The following is a 20,619-nucleotide window of genomic DNA, read 5'->3' as shown; positions in this document are numbered from 1 at the left end:
AGGGTGGGTCATTAGCTGAGCAGACACGTCTGGCAGCTTTCTCTCTTCCCGCCAGACTTCACATCAGCAGCTGTCTGCCTTTCCTGATAGACTTTCTTTGACATTGTCAAAAGCAGAAGATAAAATATTGAGAATGGATTGCAAATTGCTAAACGGGTTTACGCATTGGGCCCATATTCTCTGGGAACACCTCTCACACTATCAGAACTAATAGCGCTGGGTTGCTGTCACATATCTCATGGTGCACTATGCTCAGTAGTGATAGCTGCTGGCTTTGTGAAGATTTATTGGTTTTGTTCTCAGGCCCAGTTTCACTGCTGTGTCCTTCTACCGAGGTGGAACCATCAGAGACTGACAAGCAGTGTTCAGTTATGTGCTACTGAATGGATTAGACATTCCAGGATTTTGTATTTATTTTTGTTTTTAAATTGTCCTTCACGGTTAATGGCTTCAGGGCTTCGATAACAAAGTCGATCTGTGGAAGAGACGCACTGCATCTAACAACCTTGGAGTGCAACACGGAAAGGCGGCGCACGCTTCCTCTTCCACATGAGAAAACTGACAAAGACCTACAATCAAGTGTACAGGCAGGTAATACAGGGCATCAGAACGCAGAGAAACACAGATTTAGGTCATTTCCACCTTTATGAATTTTACCTTTGGTTGATAGAGAAGGATGGTGTTCAGTGGATTGTTTAAAGGCACAATCCTGTAATGTAGCCTGGACTGTAGCGCACATGTGACAAGGAAGTTTATGTTATTTGGGCTTGAAGGATTCTACAGTCAATAACAGAGAAGCACTTATTGTATAGATTGGAAGAAAAAACTGTCCGCATTTCAAATCAAATCAAATCAAATTTTGAAAAACTAAGGAAGATTTTTTTTTTTTTTTTAATGAGACTTTCTATTTATTTATTTAGGTTTAGAATATCACTTATTCATTTAATTCTCCGTTGCTACGGTAGCGTACAGCTTGCCTTGATGTTCATCTGTGAAACCTACATGGCATGCAGAAGCAGTGGTTCTCCAGCCAGAACTTCCATTAGCGGCTTCATAGTGCCAGTGAGAGCAAAGATCCAGCTTTCACGGACGACAAGAGTCATGCCGTGAAACCATCCATAACTCCCACAAGGCCTCAGCATTTCAGCAGAACCAACAATTCCACATTCATTCTAGATAGTTCTAATATTTCATCTAAAATAAATATGACAGAACCTTAGTGTATGTGGAGTTTCAGTAGCAGTCGTTTTGCTTCTCACTCTCATATCAACTACCAGTTCCTTTTCATTTCCTAAATCAGAGATGAACAAGACTGCTTAGGGTTTTATCGATTCTACTTAGTTCTGCTTTACTTCAGGGAACATTAATTACACTTTGGTTTTAAATTGAGAGAAGGAGAAGCTTTTATAAACCGAAGAGTTGGGTTTTTACACAGAGTAGGAATTGGATATTATAGCTGCTTTTTTTGAGTGTGACTGAATATATCTATATAAATTTAGTAAATCAATAGTTATATCAAACAATGCAGGTGTATATATATATATATATATAAAAACATTTAAGATTTTTTTTTTATAATAGTCTGATTCATTAGGGGGGTACGGTGGCTTAGTGGTTAGCACGTTCGCCTCACACCTCCAGGGTTGGGGGTTCGATTCCCGCCTCCGCCTTGTGTGTGTGGAGTTTGCATGTTCTCCCCGTGCCTCGGGGGTTTCCTCCGGGTACTCCGGTTTCCTCCCCCGGTCCAAAGACATGCATGGTAGGTTGATTGGTATCTCTGGAAAATTGTCCGTAGTGTGTGTGATTGCGTGAGTGAATGAGTGTGTGTGTGTGTGCCCTGCGATGGGTTGGCACTCCGTCCAGGGTGTATCCTGCCTTGATGCCCGATGACGCCTGAGATAGGCACAGGCTCCCCGTGACCCGAGGTAGTTCGGATAAGCGGTAGAAGATGAATGAATGATTCATTAGAGCTTTATTAAAAAAAGAAAAACCAAAGCAGCTCAATTAAACCCCATAGATGTTCTTCTTAATATAAAGTGGAACCTGAAAGTTTTATTACAGATGTATCCCTAGTATTCTAACAATTTAATGACATTTCCAATTGTGAGTGTGTGATTGTGTGAGTGTGTGTGTGAGAGAGTGTGAGTGTGTGTGTGAGTGTGAGAATGTGAGAGTGTGTGAGTGTGTAAGTGTGAGTGTAAGAGTGTGTGAGAATGTGAGTGTGTGTGTGTGTGTGTGTGTGTGTGTGTGAGAGAGAGTGTGTGTGTGAGTGTGAGAATGTGAGTGTAAGAGAATGTGTGTGTGAGTGTGTGAGTGTAAGAGTGTGTGCGTGTGTGAGTGTATGTGAGAATGTGAGAGTGTGTGAGTGTGTGTGAGTGTGTGTGAGTGTGTGTGAGTGTGTGTGTGTGTGTGTGTGTGTGTGTGTGTGTGATTGTTCCATGCTAGCCCCCTGGATGCCCCGAGTCTCCTGGGATAGACTCCAGGCTCCCCACCAAAAATTGCTACCAGTTGCAGGGTAAATCTTACATAAAACAGTTCAATTACTCATAGGTAATTATACAGAAACTAAGCAGGGCTGCATGAATAATACTGTCTGAACATATATAGATCTAAAGAATACTGGGTAATTACTAAGTTAGTAGTAATGAAATAATCGTTTGCTAGTTCATTGTAAACTCTGCAGGTATCGCATATCTCTTGGAGAACTAGCTTACAACTGATGAATGAATAATTACAGATCTTACTTAGCTTTTGAAGTTATTTAGAACTATCTGTTACGTATAGCAGGGAATGTGTGGTGCAGCACTTATGTATAAAAGATGTTAATAGCTATATAGTCACTGGTTCATTTGTAGAGTCGAATGCTAATGAGTGAGGTCACTTTATAACATGTTCATGAGCACTTTACACCATTAACCTTGCATTAACCGTATGCCTTCTAGGCAGCGGATGTAGTGAATAACAGAGATTGTACAGTCGAATGTAGTAATGGCCTGTTTGATGGACGCGTTTATGGTTGTTATAGTCGGGATTGTGTTACTCTCATTACTGTGTATTTGTTACATGAGCAGCTAAGCACTAAGTGCTACTATTGTTAAAGCAGTCAGATTACTGGATTACTGTCTTAGCGTCTCCACTAGAGACAGAGACGGGATAAAGAGATTAAGTTGCTTCTCCCTGGACTGTAGTGTCTCTGGTTGTTATTCGTCTAGTGACAGCTTCTTTGGATATTTGGTAAATCGTGATTGAAGCTCATGAATGAAGGCAGCATAAAAAACAGAGATGATATGGTAGTACAATAACTAGTTATGAACAAGTGGATTTAGAGGTTTACAATAGAGAGATAATGAAATGCTGAATATTGGCGTGGACGGCTGTAGATTTGTACGATTTTTCTCCACTCGAATCCTGAGTCGCTGGTTAAATGGTGCTGATAAGGTCTAATTTTGGGACAAGACCAAAATGGAAGCAGGAACCTGTTACGTCGTTATGGAAACCTCTAAACACAACAGCAGCGATGCAGAGGAGAAAAATGACTCTTGTTATGCTGCCGCTGCAGATGATGACGATGATGATAATGATGATGTGTATCTTGTCAATGATGATGATGATGATGATGATGATGTTATCTATCAGGAATTTGCGGAATTGGACTTCTTCCAGTTACCAGACTCCAAAAGCATCGTGTCAGACGATTCTTTCTATCCACCTGACAATTCAGTCACCTCTCAGAGATCCCCAACCCCTGAGGGTCCAGAGACGCTTACGTTTTTCATGGCATGCTCCAGCAACAATGCCATCATAGTCAAAATTATGATCAGGCAAGGAGTCAGTAAAGAAGAAGTTCGAGAAGTGGATAAAAACAACAGGGTAAGTTTTGACAGCAGTATAATTTAGCCTGCAAATATGTATGACCTCTACACCCTCTTCATTGGAACAGAGCTTTGCTTTTTGCTCTTAAGTTCTGAATAAAACAATTATATTCTTAAGGCAACTTGTGCACTCTGACCTAAGCCTGTAGATTTTCAAGGGAACACAAAAAGGGACTATTTTATACACACACACACACACACACACATTTTTTTCCCTATAGCTTCATTATTAGTTGCCTTAATGCCTTAATTAGTCGCTATAATGACAAAGTAATTCAGACATTAAGCTGCTAAACTCTCGTACTTCTTTGGAGCACTACCCTGGTTAACCTGCTTATTTTAACCCACCACTGTCTTCAATGTGTCATATTTAAAGGCACTGTCTCTACATCACAGTGCTCTGTCTCTACCACGACATAGATCTGAAAAAATTCGTGTTAGACAAACACCTGTTTTGTTTTTTTTTTGTTTTTTTTTGGGTAGTCTAAATGATTTTGAACATGCATGGCCATCAAGCATTCATTTAGACAGATTCCTCTGTAGTAATATGTAATTATGAGCTCTAGACTAGGCGGCTGCTGATTAAAAAAAAGAAGACAATCACACAATAATTAACTGTATAATATTCCAGGAGCTATTTACGGCACAGTGGGTGTCGACGGAGACTGAAGAATTGGTTCTGAACTGGGAACAGACCTGCTGTTACACCAAAGCACTGAGGATAGTGTGATTATGACGTTAGAGATGATAGGTGTGGGATAACTGCAGCATGTTTATGCAAAGGTTATTATCATATCAAAGAGTTCGGTACATCCGTCATTCTGGGAATGCTCTTTAGGGATGGGGTAAAACTCATGCAGAAGCTGCTGGGTAACTTTTGGAAGTTTCCAGTTGCTCTACACAATAAGCTGCATTAACAAGGAGTAACTTAGCTCAGGGGGGCACGGTGGCTTAGTGGTTAGCACGTTCGCCTCACACCTCACACCTTATCACCATATGTTAACCTTTCTGTTCGAGCACAGACGCCTTTACTCTCTCACTCACTCATTTTCTAACGCTCATCCGAACTACCTCGGGTTTGATGACGCCTATCTCAGGTGTCATCGGGCATCAAGGCAGGATACACGGAGTGCCAACCCATCGCAGGGCACACACACACACACTCTCATTCACTCACGCAATCACACACTATGGACAATTTTCCAGAGATGCCAATCAACCTACCATGCATGTCTTTGGACCGGGGGAGGAAACCGGAGTACCCGGAGGAAACCCCCGAGGCACGAGGGAGAACATGCAAACTCTACACACACAAGGTGGAGGTGGGAATCAAACCCCCAACCCTGGAGGTGTGAGGCGAACGTGCTAACCACTAAGCCACCGTTCACCCCCAGACACCTTTAATATCAACTTATTTACCCAACACTGTGCAGCACCTACAGTAGAAAAGACAAATGTCAGTTTCGCTTTACAACAACCGAGGATGATTTCCCTTCTTTTTTACTGTGAAAACAAAAATTCCATCAACTGCTTCTTTGTCTGGACGCGAGACCATATCATGCGTATCAATGACCTACTGCTTTGTGTCGGCAGACTCACAGAGACGCAGAGGCTGCTGGGGAAGGAATTACTCTCGCAGATTTCTGCCTCAGACGAGTGTCGTGTCTGTTGTTCTCCACTAAGAGCTCAAGCAGTTACACGCTGCATTATGTTGTGATTGCAATTCAAATTTACTCAGCTGTGTATGAGTTACTACAAAGAGATAAGAGCACACTTAACCTCATATGAAAACAAATGATTATCCTCTCATCAGAACAGGCCGCTGTAGCAATTTTATCAACTTATAATTCCTTTTCCGCCGATCATTTAACAAGAACAAAATAGTCCACATTTGGTATATACTGTATGTTACTGCACCATTTACATTTACCAGACACCCTTATCCAGAGTGACTTACAATTTATACAACTGAGGGTTAAAGGCCTTGCTCAGGGGCCCAGCAGTGGCAGCTTGGTGGACCTGGGTTTCAAACTCATGACCTTCCGATCAGTAGTCCAACACTTTACCCACCAAGCTACCACATCCCTGTGGTTCGTTCATCGTTCTGATCCTCAAGTTTCTTTACAATCATCTTAAGCGAGTCTGAATACTCTTATCTATGACATTATGTGCAACCATGTGCAATACTCTCCAATGTGTAAGAAAACTATGGACGATGCTCGATCTTGGTGCATAGATGGAGAAGTCTTTATTGCAATATTGCATTCTCAAAGCACGTAGAAGTACCTTGGGTTCAGCGGTGGTAGATTAAACTCCAAACAAACACTCAACCTTAAATGCTGCTTAATTCATGACTTTTAATGTTAATAAGGTTCCGCTCTCTATGTTAATGAGCACATGAAAATCCTTCTGTCTGTGATGGTTCTGATGGCCCACTGCTGTTCACATGCTATAATCCATCAGAGTCGTTCATAGGCGATAAACCACTATTGTGTGAAGCACTGGTCTGAAAACAGTTGTTAATTTTCCATCCTGAAACAACTGTATTGTACTGACATTTAAACAACTTGGGATGCGACTATTAAGCTATTAAACTATGACACCTTTGGTCTGCATCATCTTTACATTGCTCAAGTATATCACTATTTTACTTGATATATTAAAATTTTTTTTAATAAAAGTCTTCTAACTTGTGTGCGTTTAAATCCAAGACAGAAATGTGCAGTGCCTATTGGAGAGGAGTTTTAAAACACAAAGGTTTAATGGCTTTGTATGGTTCTGTTACATTAATATGAAAGATCATTTTGCATCCTTGACGTTTCCCTTTGGGTTTTTTGCTGTCTGATGAACTGTGGCTGTATATCATTAATAATAATTTTATTTTTTTTACATCTGACTTCCCACTGTTTCTGCCGTTCCTGTCATAAATAATGTTTTTGCCTAAAGCTAATATAAAAATATATATGTAAAATCCTACTTGTTTTTATTTTGCTTTGTTTTATATAACCCTGAACTCTCCAAAATTCTCCTACAGGACAAGCTAATGTCTGCTTATATTATCTTTTTATTTTACTATATAGTAATAATGTAAAGATTATACACGAATAGTCTCATTTATTATTATTCAGAAGTTATCCATTACATCTATGGTATTTTGCAGATACCCATATCAAGAATGAATAATATTTACGTCATTTATTCAACTGAGCAGTTAAATGATGGCTCAGGGTTGATGGTTAAGGGCAAGCAGTGGCTGTTTTGCATTACTGAGATTTGAACTCACTACCTTCTGATCAGTAGTCTAACATCTGGATGATCGGGATATCAGGTAACTGGGTGTAGATGAGTTTCAATCTTACCATTTACATTTACATCATTTGGCAGACGCCCTTATCCAGAGTGACTTACGTTACCTCATTTTTTTTATACAGCTGAGCAATTGAGGGTTAAGGGTCTTGCTCAGGGGCCCAACAGTGGCAGCTAGGTGGACCTGGGATCGAACTCACAACCTTCTGATTGGTAGCCCAACACCTTAACCACTAGGCTACCACGTGCCAAATAAATAATTTAAATGAATTGCTCCAAAATAGGGCACGGTGGCTTAGTGGTTAGCACGTTCGCCTCACACCTCCAGGGTTGGGGTTCGATTCCCGCCTCCGCCTTGTGTGTGTGGAGTTTGCATGTTCTCCCCGTGCCTCGGGGGTTTCCTCCGGGTACTCCGGTTTCCTCCCCCGGTCCAAAGACATGCAAGGTGTATCCTACCTTGATGCCCGATGACGCCTGAGATAGGCACAGGCTCCCCGTGACCCGAGGTAGTTCGGATAAGCGGTAGAAAATGAGTGAGTGCACCAAAATAGACTAAACACAAGACTAAAGACTACGTATCGCTCTAATGATGATCTGTTTATTACCTGCAGTACTTCCTCTACATTACTCATAAACAGATCATCATTGGAGTGATACATAGTCTTTAGTCTTGTGTTTAGTCTATTTTGGAGCAATTCATTTAAATGATTTATTTGTACAGCATGTTTAGTAATTTACATTGTCAACAGCAGCTTTACAGGAATAGAAACATTCAGAAGAAAAATAAGTTTCAAATTTAAATTTATATTTGCCTACATGCCATTTGTGCACGTTCACAAAGAATTTGCCCAAATAAGTAAGCCTTTAAAAACTAAAACTTCGCCAAGCTTAGCTGAATGAGCCCCGAACCCACACAGCCCACTAACATCACAATCTCTTGACCAACTTCTCACTTTTTTCACAATCCCTGTCATTATAAACCTTGTAGGCTGAGTGTCTAAGGTCAGGGTTAGGCAACTCACTGCGCGGCTCGCGAGCCTCCTGCGGCTCGCCAAGCTTTAATATGCGGCTCGCATGGCAGTAAATAATACGATGATATGATCATGTGGTTAAAATGTATTTTTCATTTAAATAACATTAAAAACAATAAGGGAAGCATAGAGCAACGAATGTGCTCTATTACAAATAATAATATATATGTATATATATTATTTGACCCGTCACTGTCTCACTGCGTTCTGCGCAATAGCCAGTTTTTGGCGGCCTGCCAGAAGTTAGTTTGTGTTTCATGCTAGTTAACAACTTGTGTTTACTGAACACACGGACTAAAAAATGGATCGATTTCTTATCAAACAATCCCGCGCACAAAATGAACAGCAACAAAGCAATGTGACAGTGACAAAAGAGGTAACTGATGGGGAGCATGCATCATCCGCAACTCGAGTAATTATTGTATTGCAATATTGTACACTGACTTTGTCCTATCAGTGTGGCTCACATGAAAAAAATATTGAAGACTACTGGTCTAAGGTCATGGTTTAGGGTTTGCAGCCTTTGTCTTGCAGCTTTCACAGTGCATTGTCTGTAATTCTCAGACAGGTCTGATTGTGGCGTGTTATCAAGGTTATGTGGACGTCGTCATCGCTCTCTCGCAGTGTCCATACGTGGATGTGAACTGGCAAGACAATGAGGGCAACACAGCTCTCATGACAGCTGCACAAGCAGGTAGAACAGTTAAAACCTTTTTTATTTAAAAAAATAAACGAATCTAATATATATATATATATTTTTTTTTTATAAAAAACACATATTTGATATGTTTTTATTCCGTTCCTTAAAGATGTGGGCAGGTGCACTATGATCAAGCTCTAATACACTGTGTTCAGGTCTAATAAATTGTTGCTGCATATTTGACAGTCTACTTTTTTGTAAATTTAGGTCACATTATGATCACCAACTTTTTACTGAACTACTACACCGGGGTGGATATTGAACTCAGAAACTGTCACGGCTTCACTGCTGTTATGAAAGCAGCCGTGCAGGGCCGTGCCAACTGCGTCCGAGCCCTTATGATGTCAGGTATTGTACCTCGGTATTCTCACTTAGCCAGCAAATATTACTGTATTAATCTGTATATTCAGATTAATCATCAGACCCTATGACAATCATGAGGTGCAAGATGAAGAACCCTTTATAATTTTATGCATAACTGATATTTAATCAAGTGGGTTAAAGAGTGTTTTCATGTCTTTTTTATTTCACCCTGTTTTTCTCAATAATCTATTTTGTCAAGTCTATTACCCAAGCACTTTGTCACCATCATTAACTAAGCTGTGATTATAAGGAGAGATCATCTTTGGCATTGTGTTACCTCTGACTCGCTGGCTCTCTCCTGCAGGTGCGGGTCTCGACGTGAGGGACTACGGGCGTAAGCTGACGGCGCTCGAGTGGGCACTTTTCACAGGCCGCTATGAGACAGCGTGGATGATGCAGAGGCTTATGGCCCGGCCGTGTGCCGAGCAGTTCTGCGATTCATTCCGCATGGAGTGGCCCATGTTGTCTCAACTGGTGCGCCAGGCACAGGAGCCCCGACCGTGCTGGAGGAAGGTGTCGGAGGGCATGTGTGGCAACTTTAACCTTGGAATTAGGTCGGAGCCTCTGGAGGAGGGGGCGCTAGACTACATGGTACGTCTGACTACAGCGCTGGCAAGTCCACTTGTGGCAACTGCCTGCAGCACAGTATGCCCAGGGAGCCCACCATGTGTAGGCAAACATCGACCAGCTGTCCCAGATATCCTGCGGGACAATGAAAAGCGGGCAGAAGATCTTAAATGCCCAGAGAACTATACGCGTCTCTTCCAAAACGGTCGAATGCTGCTGGGTTTCAAGGAACAGGAACAGTGTGCCAACCTGCAAGTGCCAACGCTGCCAGATGTGGTGTTGGCATCCAGCATGACACTGCGCAGAAACAGCCTGCTGCCGCTGTACAAGATACGCAGGAGGAGCGTGTCACCCGGTCTGGTGGTGCCCAAAGTACGCCTGTGCAAGGCTCCACCACCGACCTACACACCTGAGAGGAACCGGTGCAGGAGCAAGAATTCACAGTACCTGCAGGTTCCTAAGTGGAAATACAAAGCATTGAAGGAGGAGACGGAGCAGGGAAAGCAAAACAAAAAACTGGGACCTCCTATCGTGAAGAAGAGATGATACAAACATAGTCATTGCATGTGCTCTGTAATGTCTTCCTCTGTCCCATGGACTATATCATCTTCCCCAAGAGAAGCTGACTGCTGTAAACATTAAGATATAATATATAGCAGAAATTTCACTCTGGACTTTTTTGGTGGATCTTCAAATTGACATGATATCTTACAGCTAGTATATTCATTAAATTATTTTTATTCCAAGTGACAATCACTTTAGAGGAAAATGTTTGAATTTATTTATTTATTTATTTTTTACATGAACAGCTTTTTCTTCTCTCAATGTAAATAAACAGCTAGTGTTAAAATACGTCGCATTATTAAACTGGTGCATATATCATTCTAATTAAATGTATAAGATCTGTAATGAATGTTATGTCAGTTCTTCATTTCTAAGGTCTCAAATGTCCACCTATAGCACATGAATACAGCTTATGGTGTGCAGTGTGTCCAGTAGGGGGTGGTATTGTACCTAGGCATCACTACAGCCGTGGCACACAGCATCACAGCGTTTAACCCAGGAATATTCTCAGCTTTATTCTCCCAGTGGGAGGCCCTGTAATTATATCTTAATTCTTCTCTCTGATATGTTCTTATCACACTGAAATTAACAACAAAGATGAATATCTAGGCAATTAGAAAGGCCAATAATCATGCCTAATTCCTAATTTACTTCATCAGCGAATTGTTCTGAACCCTGATTCGGTTTAAGTAAAGAGTACAGTGTGCAAAATAAGACTGAGGACGTCTCTAAATATGATTGTTAAGGATAAACAAATGATAAAGTTAAATAAATATCAGAATGTCAGTTATCTGCACATTTATAGACAGCTAACTGTCCTAACCTGTTTTAATAAGCTCCACTTTTCTGTTAGGCTTTTCCACTAGATGTTGCAAGTGTGACTGTGGCGATTTGTGATCATTTAGTCACAAGAGCTTTAGTGAGATCAGACACTGATGTTAGGTGAGGAGGTCTGGGGTTCAGCCAGTGTTCTAGTTCATCCCAAATGTGTTTATTGGGGTTGAGTCAGAGTTCTTCCTTATAAACCTTGACAAACCACGTCTTCATGGAGCTCTTTGTGCACAGGTGCATTGTCATGCTGGACCAGGTTTGTGTCTCAGTTCCAGTGAAAGGAAACTGTAAACTTTCAGGCAACAGATTTAGAAAGAAGCACATAGGGGTAAGATGATCAGGTGTCCACATATGTAGCGTAGCATGGTGTACACACCATGATTAAAGTCTTATCCGAAACCTACTGCGAGCTCCACTGGTGTCTAATTTTCAGCAGAACAACCTTTTACTAATCACTGTGACTAATAACAATCAATCGGTCAAAATGTTCATTTTCATTACTACAAATATAGTACAGGTCCATTTTTGGATGAATCATACCAAGCACAATTCTCTTAGTAATAATGATTCACACAAAATGATTTGATAGTCAGTTTATATCTTATAGCAGTTGCAATCTGGCAATAAAAAGGTTCACAATTCTCTCAAACACTTTGTCTAGCAACAGAAAAATGTACTTACATTTCCAATACAAGTCTTCAGACATGTCTACTTTTTCCACAAACATTTTGTGAATGTTTTTTTTTTTCTTTCCCCGACGTTTACTATTGATAGTGCTGAAAGATATGTGAGACAAATTCAGGAGATTATCATTTGGTTCCTTGCCTCTGACAGTTATCTCTAAGCTCAAAATCATATGGAGGGAAGACCAGGGCTTACCGCCACACTTCAGAACCCGTTCCTCAACTACTTCAGGTTAAAGAACAGCTTGATCAGAGGCCATGGCTGCTGCTCTCAGTGTCTTTCAGTCTGCTTACAAAGGGAAATGATTTTTCCTCAAGCCATTACAGAACCAATACAAGATATCCTGAGATAAAAAGGAAAAGAGTGGGCAACTGTGACTGGAAAAAACCCCCAAAAAACTCATTCTAGGAGAACTTCTAGACTAGCAGCAATTTTTTTTCGCAGTGTTGCATTTTTGATTTCATAGAAACATGAAGACGGCGTTGTGAGGTGGCTTCTACAGTATTTCACTCTGGGGAGGAGACACATTCAAAAACAGCTTTAATATTTGGAAAGAGAGTGACATCAAACAGCAAACGAGTTATCTAAGAACTCAAAACAAAGAGGACGTGTGTGTGTGTGTTTTAGCACCGTTTCTGTGTTAGAAACCTGGCCTCATCATTGCTCTGGGTGTCTGGAGCCCTGGTCTCACCTGCTTCACACAGCAACAACATGACAACAGGAGGGCAACAGCTTGGAGGAAATTTAAGACCAGAAGTAACGTGAACAAAATCCTACATGTATTTTTTTTTTTCCTTTGCAAAGTCGCTGCATTAGGTGACATCCACATCGGCACATAAAAAGTATATATTTATATATATATATATTTGTATTTATATAATATATAATTCATAATCTATTGACAGATTAGTCTACGATGAACTTAAAAACCACTCGTTTCTGGAAATAAAAAAAAAAAAGCTGCTTTGCTCAGTCATCTATTTTACAACACAGCATAAATGAATTATACATCTTAGGAGGGACATTAGCGATGAAACACAGTGTCCCTCCCATTGTTATCCAAGTCTTGTCGCAGTGTGTGGCTATCCCATTGCAATCCAATTGGAAAAAAAAAAAAAGAAATGTAAAAATAATAATAATAAAAAAAATACATATTGTATTGTTAGAATCAGGTGATGATGGTGTCAGAAGTAAACATCAATGTCAGCACTGTGGTGATCCTCTAGTTCAGGGATAACCACATTTGGCACAATTTACAACATAAAAAAAAAAAAAAAACATAAAAAACCCCAACACAGTCACTGGAAGCATAGTGGAACCTGTTATTGTAACCTGTCACTAAATCTTTACAGAACAAAAAACATCTGAGCAAAATAAAGCCAAAAATGTTAATCGGTAAACTGTTGCCAGGCAGTGTAGCACCCCGTGTGTGGAATGATGATGCGTTTGATATCACTGTATCATTCTTCTCAAAAAAAAAAAAAAAAATTAAACAACGCTTTTAAATCAAAACCAAATTTTTGTGGTGCCAAAAAAGACCTTACCTACAGAAGTGAATGCACGAGTAGCCTTTCATTTGTATGCCAAAAAAAATGATATTATGAGCCACAGGAGAGGACATTTCAGTTTTTTTTCTGTAATATACACAATGTAACTTGTATCTACATCTGCAATATACAACAAATACTTTACACTAGAATTAAGAAGTTAAAAAGAGGACATACAAAATAAAGAGAATGAAAAAAAAAAAAAAAGATAAAAATCTCCTTGTGAAGAAAGCACTCCATAAAAAGCAGGTCAAACGCAAAGAGATGTCCTAAAAATGTGTCTGATCTATTTCCTCAGCTTGTGTTGACGTATGACATGTTCTTGTGCTTCGTGTCCCCATCTCCTCTAGATCGCACTTACAGTTCTCCATCGCTGCCTCCCCAAATTCCTCTGCTTTGTGGACCATCTTTGCACTTCATATTTCCTTTTTTTTTCAATAAACATGTTTGTTCCTTTTGCATTCTTTCTCCAGAACATCATCAGGTTCGTTTGCTCGGTGAGAATGTCTCCAATGACCGCTGTAACTCATTAGCTCATTAGGTGCCTTCCATTTAAACTGAAGGTGTGTGTCGGTGTGTGATTGTGTGTGTGAGTTTGTGTATCCGGTAGTGTTCATGCACATGCGGGCTGGTTTCTGTCTGCGTGTCTTCACCTCGACTCTCAGCCCTGCCCGCTGCCTCTTACACCCAGGAGTCGGGTGAGGCAGGATAATGACTCGTCTCGTAGTTGAGTTCACTGTAGGGCCGAGAGGCCGAGTAGAAGTCCACGTAATTGCCAGTGGACTTTAGGCCGAGGTGCAGAGTGCCGTCTGCGGTGGCCGGGGGGCGTTGGTGAGCTTGGTCCTCGTAATAATTCTCCTCGAAATTAGCTCCTGGTGGAGTCTGGAAGGGAGGGTAGGCCTCTGATGGATTACCTTGAGCAGACACCTGAGAGCAACGAGACAAAAATGAACAACATTTCATTTATTCTCCTATTCTCAGGACTGGGCAGGATTTCTGATGCATAGTCTCCTTGGAAAATAAATAGAAAATGCTTCATTGTTTTGTAATCTGTATTTGGATCCACTAGTTTGCTTTCAACCCCAACCAGTTTCACAGCCTCTGCTGATGATTAGCATCCTCATAACATGCTACCACCATCATGCTTCATCTATATCTAATTTAGCAGTAAGGCTTAAGTGCTTAAGTTATTTTTTGCTGGTTAAATATGTAGATTTTGTGTAGATTCATGACATGTAACGCCAATTAAGTTTATTTCATTTCTGGCTTGTAACAATACTAACTTTAGAAAGCTTCAAGGGGTGTCAACACTTCTGAAAGGCACTGTACTGTTATTATAAGCCAGAATTCTACTTTATTCTTGTCAACAAATGTAGCAGACTAAATATATGGTGTTCCTTTTATTCTCAGAACTTGTAAGGTTGTGTTTAATACTTTAAAACCTTTTAACAGTTAACATTTGCTGTATTTGGACCTATTTTTGCCCGTCCTTGTCTAGAGAGCACTTATAACTTCTTGCTCATTCAAACCTGCAACATTGAGTTGCAAAAGATTGTAGAAATATTTCAGCTGGCAAAAACTGCTTACCTGGTTATGTTTGAGGTCGTCACTGGGAGACACGTAAGCACCCCGGAACAGTGTGGCAGTTCCACTGGAGATTTGTGCTGCACACAGAACAGGTTCATGAATGTATACAAAGTGTCTGCATAAGCAGCCGGTGATGTGACTGTGGAGGAGTCAGACTCATTGTATCTATAATCAGGTAAACAGTCTGAACAAACAAACACCTGCATGTGTAATGAACACACACCACAAAGAGCGTTTACTGCACACAGCTGCTAAGATGAATGTGAATATGGCTCTCTGATGACAGCAGCAAGGACAGTGTCTCTGCACCTGCCCAATGTTCTAGCGTGTACAGTTTAGCTCGGAGGTTTAAAGTTCCTGTGATCTGAGCAACGAAAAAGGACAAGCGCGTATTGCTCATGCCTTACCAGCCATAGTGTCCTTCCTGGAGGTGTGCTCGCCCTTGTTGCCATGGTACCCGGGATTAGTTCCAGTCAACTCGTAGTCTGTCTTCCTCTCCTTCAAACTCATCATCTCTCGTGGAGAGGTGGGGGCACTCGCTGGAAACAAGCAGAGAAACAAACAAACAAACAAAAAAACACATCACAATATGCATGTGAAGAAAACAAACATGCTGGGAAAAAAAAAAAGCACAACTGGATACAGATATACGGCACTAATACGGAACAAATAACTGTAAAGGCTGGAAGTATACATGCTTTTAGAGACATATGCTATTCGTATCCTGCGGTCATTCAGAGCGTCGCTTTTGCACATCCTCGGAAATGAAGGTGAAGCGTTGTGAAATACCATGTAAACAATGGAGTACGTGGTATATTTATATATAATATTTCACCACGCACATGCGACATTGTGTCTGGCACTGACCAAACAATCTAGCTCTGTGTCACAAATGGGATATTTTGTACTGTCTATTTTGTACTGGCCTTCCTATTGTGCTTATGGTTTGAAATTCATATAGACTTTAACTTTCTTGAAAGGTCTCTTTTGCATTCCAGTCCTCTGAATGTTCTATCTTATTCAATATAATCTAAAATATAAATAGAATTTTGAATGTCAGGTCAGAGCTTTCTAACAAACATGAAAGCGGTGGAAAGATCTAAAGAGTCGTCAGTGTGTTTACATCGGTATACATTTTATAGTTTGTCTTGAATGAACTTTGTCTTTAGATGAACAGGGATGTGAATGTCACCATAAATCCTTCAGATGATGCCCTCCATGTGAGCGTATGAACAATGCAGCTCTTGGTACCGCTGCTTTTGCGGGCCATAAACATCACTGTAAAGAGCAGCCAGATGATGTTTAAAGAGTGAACAGAATACACTATTTACTTTCAGGAGTTTCTATATTGGATCAGCCACTTAATAGTTGTTTTTGTTAAGTCTTTTCCCTGACTCCTGCTATTCAGCATCTGTTGCACCTTTTTGGCTAAATTCGAGGAAATAAACATTGCAGGTAAGTAACAGTGACAAAGTCTGCTTGAAAATCCAATTACTCGAAGGTAAACAAAGACTAAGTGACAACTGCACACCTCCATCTGTATGGACGGGTCACAGAGTAATAAAGAAACCCAATCAGCAACACAACAGTGTTAGATAATGCGACAGATATAATATAAGATCACCAACACACCCAACTAATCACTGCTGATATAGTAAGAAAATCCTCTATGTTACAATCTGAATAGTCATATTCTGAGTTTGTTTTCCCTTTATAGTTGATCTATAGTTCCGCGTCATCGAGGGATCTGGATGAAATACCTACAAAGCTACACTATATATCCAATATTATGTGTGTTTGTGGACATGTGACTATCAAATCCACATGTATTTTATTGCACATCTCTTTACTTATTTAGTCTTCTTTGCTGTTAGATTTAGTTAGATTTACTTCTTTGCTGTTAGATTTAGATTTACTTCTTTGCTGTTAGATTCCACTCTTCTAGGAAGACCTTCCACTACAGTAGATTTTGTGGGGATTAGTGATCATTCAGCCACAAGAGCATTAGTGAGATCAGACACTGATGAAAGGTGAGGAAGTCTGGGGGTTAGTCAGTGTTTCAGTTCATCCCAAAGGTGTTCAGTGGATCTGTAGTCAAGGGATTTGTGCAGGACACTCGAGTTCTTCCACTCTAACCTTCACAAGACGTGTTCCTACAGCTTTATTTGTGTACTGATGTATGTTCATGCTGGAACATTTTTTGGGTCTCTTAGTTCCGGAGAAGTGAAACTATAACACTACAGCATACAAAGACATTCTAGACAATTGTGCGCTCCCATCAGTTTAGGGAAAACATATGGGCATCATGGTCAGATGTGACCATCCCACGCAACACTTGGTCGTATAATGCATAAATCAACTAGATATAATCCGCATCATCACATTAAGTATGAATTATAATTTTTTCCAACTGTATTTCCTCAGGAGGAATGTTGGAGGCTCCTTTTCTGATCCACATCCAGTCAAAAGAATAAATTCTCAGATGATTTCCATGAAGTAGTAACACAATTTGGCAAGATGTTTCATCCCTTAGTGTCCTTGTTACGCTGATTCATCATCTAACAGTGGATTTTGTTTCAAGGGGTAGTATAGTATAGTAGATAGTGTATCAGTGACCTCTAGTGACCTCTAGCATGACTGAAGCATGTGTAACATTAGAGCAAACTGAAAAGTCCCTTTTCAGAAGTTATGATTCACTTTACATGAATGACAATGGACTTGATTAGCTCAATTGCAGCTATTAAAAGAAAGAGTGATTAGAAGAAACGTGTGCCTTTTGCCACCTCGAGCCTCTTTCACACTTTGGAAAAGGCAGTCTTCCCTAGACACTCTGATAGCTTACATATAAGACCCGATCGTACCGTGTAAAGTAGTGTAACGAGACGTTATCATCAGCCACCTGTTTATGTAAAAAGCCTCAGTGGCAGATAATTAAATTAAGGTTTAGTTCACAGGAGAAACCTTTGTCACAGTTGTATGAAGGACATAAGTACAACCTCTGACACAGCTCTCAGGACTAGGTAGCTGCTACAATAGAAATAGGTGAAACTGTACAGCATCTACAGTACACACAGTTACATTACTTCCCTGACATCCACCTTCTTTAACTTTAAAGCAGATATTCCTACACTGGTTTTTCCTCAAATGTGGACAAGCAAATAAAAAAAGAACAGTCAAATATGACTTAATAATATGCAGTTGCTCTGTTTTTTATGGAATTGACACTAAACTCATCCAGAAGCTAAGGAGCATCTTTTGTGTATTGTCTCTTATTCCCATTTGGTCTGACTGCTGTTTTAGCTGAGAAAGTAGAAACATAGTTTTCTGCCATATTGCTGTAGCTTAGGGTCAAAAATAAAAAATGGTCATTCATTCATTCATTTTCTACCGCTTATCCGAACTACCTCGGGTCACGGGGAGCCTGTGCCTCATCTCAGGCGTCATTGGGCATCAAGGCAGGATACACCCTGGACGGAGTGCCAACCCATTGCAGGGCACACACACTCTCATTCACTCACGCAATCACACACTACAGACAATTTTTCCAGAGATGACAATCAACCTACCATGCATGTCTTTGGACCGGGGAAGGAAACCGGAGTACCCGGAGGAAACCCCCGAGGCACGGGGAGAACATGCAAACTCCACACACACAAGGTGGAGGCAGGAATCGAACCCCCAACCCTGGAGGTGTGAGGCGAACGTGCTAACCACTAAGCCACCATGCCCCCCCTAAAAAAATGGTCATTCATGCATTCATTCATTCATCTTCTACCGCTTATCCGAACTACCTCGGGTCACGGGGAGCCTGTGCCTCATCTCAGGCGTCATCGGGCATCAAGGCAGAATACACCCTGGACGGAGTGCCAACCCATCGCAGGGCACACACACACACACTCATTCACTCACGCAATCACACACTAGGGACAATTTTCCAGAGATGCCAATCAACCTACCATGCATGTCTTTGGACCGGGGAAGGAAACCGGAGTACCCGGAGGAAACCCCCGAGGCACGGGGAGAACATGCAAACTCCACACACACAAGGTGGAGGCAGGAATCGAACCCCCAACCCTGGAGGTGTGAGGCGAACGTGCTAACCACTAAGCCACCATGCCCCCCCTAAAAAAATGGTCAAATACTTCTAATTAATATGGTCACATCACGGAGCTCTAGTGTCCCCTGAGGTATGCTTAATTTACAAAGTCAATAAAAGTGACATAAGACATTGTTCTTAAGACATGTGAAATTGCATGATTTGACTTAAACAAGCAGGATAAAATTCTGTTTGTAACTCATAAGAACATATACACCTGATTTCTCTAGTGCTTCCATGCAAATGCATTGATTATCAAATCATCTTATTGCAGACTGCAGCTTAAGCAACACTGAAACCCACAGCTCATATGTTATCCCAAGACTGCTGAGATTAAATACAGCTCTGTTCAGTCATCTATTCATCATGGCTACACATGTTATTCTTTTTAAAGACTGCAGTATCTAGCTCAGAATCATGCTGGGGAAAATATAGAGTAATTACATTAGGGCTGAGGTGGTCTATAGGCTCTCTACATATTTACACTGTGTCTGAGGCTTATTTTTTTTTCTTCATCTAGTTATTTCGTTGCTAGAGGAAGCAATATAAAAACATATTTTCGGAAATTAGTTCCAAGAGGGAAAAAAAAAGATTTAAATACACATACCAATTTGGAAGTGAATTTATCAGCATACAGTATGTACTAAAGGTATAAGAATGTTTCTTGACTAGAACTCTGGCAGTGTTTGCCAGCTCCATTTATATATGTCAATAAAATGGGCCTAGTGTGAAGAATATGGAAGTCAAAATCAATTTCTAGGTGAATAATGACCGTTCTAAAATTTGCCTAGAATGCATAAATCAAAGTTGCTTCAAGAACTTGAATACTTAATATGAAGTAACCCAATGTTTACGGCAATATCTGTCTATTTCCGCAGTTACGTTAGTAATTCCTCCTGCAAGGCATCTTCTTCTAAATGTAAAACGTGTATGTAAATGAATACATGTTCGAGATACTGTATTGCTACAGTAAGCGTGAATTCTCTTCTGTATTCATTACCTTGTTTGCATTTTTTTTTACTGTAGAAGACGGTTTACGCGTTCGTGTTCATGGTGGTGTTTTGAATGAAGTGCCATCGAAGTCCACTCACCTGACCGGTTATTGGGCGAGGTCCGCACTGGAGAGATGGAGGGAGTGCGAGAGGAAGAATAAGGTCTCTGTCTGTCTCTCTCTATTGTAGAGGAGGAGCCCACAAAGTGGTATTGAGAATAACCATCCTGCAAATAATGCAAATCAATCAATGTGGCAGCTAGGGAGCTTCTATTAACTACCTCGAAACACTGGAACGACTCTGAAAAACTCTGTAAACCAATTTCCTTGGAGCCCTGGTCAGGTCTCTTTATCATCCTATAAAGTGGTCACTGGATTCCCCCATTCAGAAAAGCCGTATGCTGCATCTTTTTTTTTTTTTTAGACTTTAAACCTATTGGCCATTGTTTCTCCTGAAAACCCTCCTGTGCTCTGTGTTGT

The 20,619-nt window shown here is 40.7% G+C and overlaps 2 protein-coding genes across 2 annotated transcripts in view; one reads left to right on the top strand and one right to left on the bottom strand.

The window, feature by feature from the left end:
- The first annotated feature begins 3,190 nt into the window (after positions 1-3,190).
- ankrd33bb (ankyrin repeat domain 33Bb) lies at positions 3,191-10,506 on the top strand. Its single transcript, XM_060874137.1, has 4 exons — positions 3,191-3,870; positions 8,774-8,903; positions 9,117-9,257; positions 9,577-10,506. The coding sequence occupies exons 1-4, from the start codon at positions 3,463-3,465 to the stop codon at positions 10,383-10,385; spliced, it is 1,488 nt and encodes a 495-aa protein (XP_060730120.1). The 5' UTR covers positions 3,191-3,462; the 3' UTR covers positions 10,386-10,506.
- A 1,306-nt stretch (positions 10,507-11,812) lies between these two features.
- ctnnd2b (catenin (cadherin-associated protein), delta 2b) overlaps positions 11,813-20,619 on the bottom strand; it is a 76,432-nt gene continuing 67,625 nt past the window's right edge. The window contains exons 20-23 of the mRNA XM_060874094.1: positions 20,240-20,366; positions 15,460-15,591; positions 15,053-15,129; positions 11,813-14,392 (exon numbers count right to left, since the gene is read on the bottom strand). Of these exons, the coding sequence (XP_060730077.1) occupies positions 14,147-14,392; positions 15,053-15,129; positions 15,460-15,591; positions 20,240-20,366 (582 nt within the window). The 3' untranslated portion in view covers positions 11,813-14,146. The remainder of the gene's footprint in view (positions 14,393-15,052; positions 15,130-15,459; positions 15,592-20,239; positions 20,367-20,619) is intronic.

Source organism: Tachysurus vachellii, chromosome 7 (genome assembly GCF_030014155.1).
Source record: "Tachysurus vachellii isolate PV-2020 chromosome 7, HZAU_Pvac_v1, whole genome shotgun sequence".
NCBI classification, from domain to species: domain Eukaryota; kingdom Metazoa; phylum Chordata; class Actinopteri; order Siluriformes; family Bagridae; genus Tachysurus; species Tachysurus vachellii.
Note: the sequence above shows the minus strand (reverse complement) of the source record. Positions and strands in the feature narration are given on the sequence as shown.

What these genes read in the sequence shown, in the direction of transcription:
- ankrd33bb (XM_060874137.1), top strand. Translation starts at nt 3,463, where the DNA reads ATGGAAGCAGGAACCTGTTACGTCGTTATGGAAACCTCTAAACACAAC. An exon ending in AAGTGGATAAAAACAACAGG is followed by an intron (nt 3,871 to 8,773) that starts GTAAGTTTTGAC and finishes TGTAATTCTCAG; the next exon opens with ACAGGTCTGATTGTGGCGTG. An exon ending in CCGAGCCCTTATGATGTCAG is followed by an intron (nt 9,258 to 9,576) that starts GTATTGTACCTC and finishes TCTCTCCTGCAG; the next exon opens with GTGCGGGTCTCGACGTGAGG.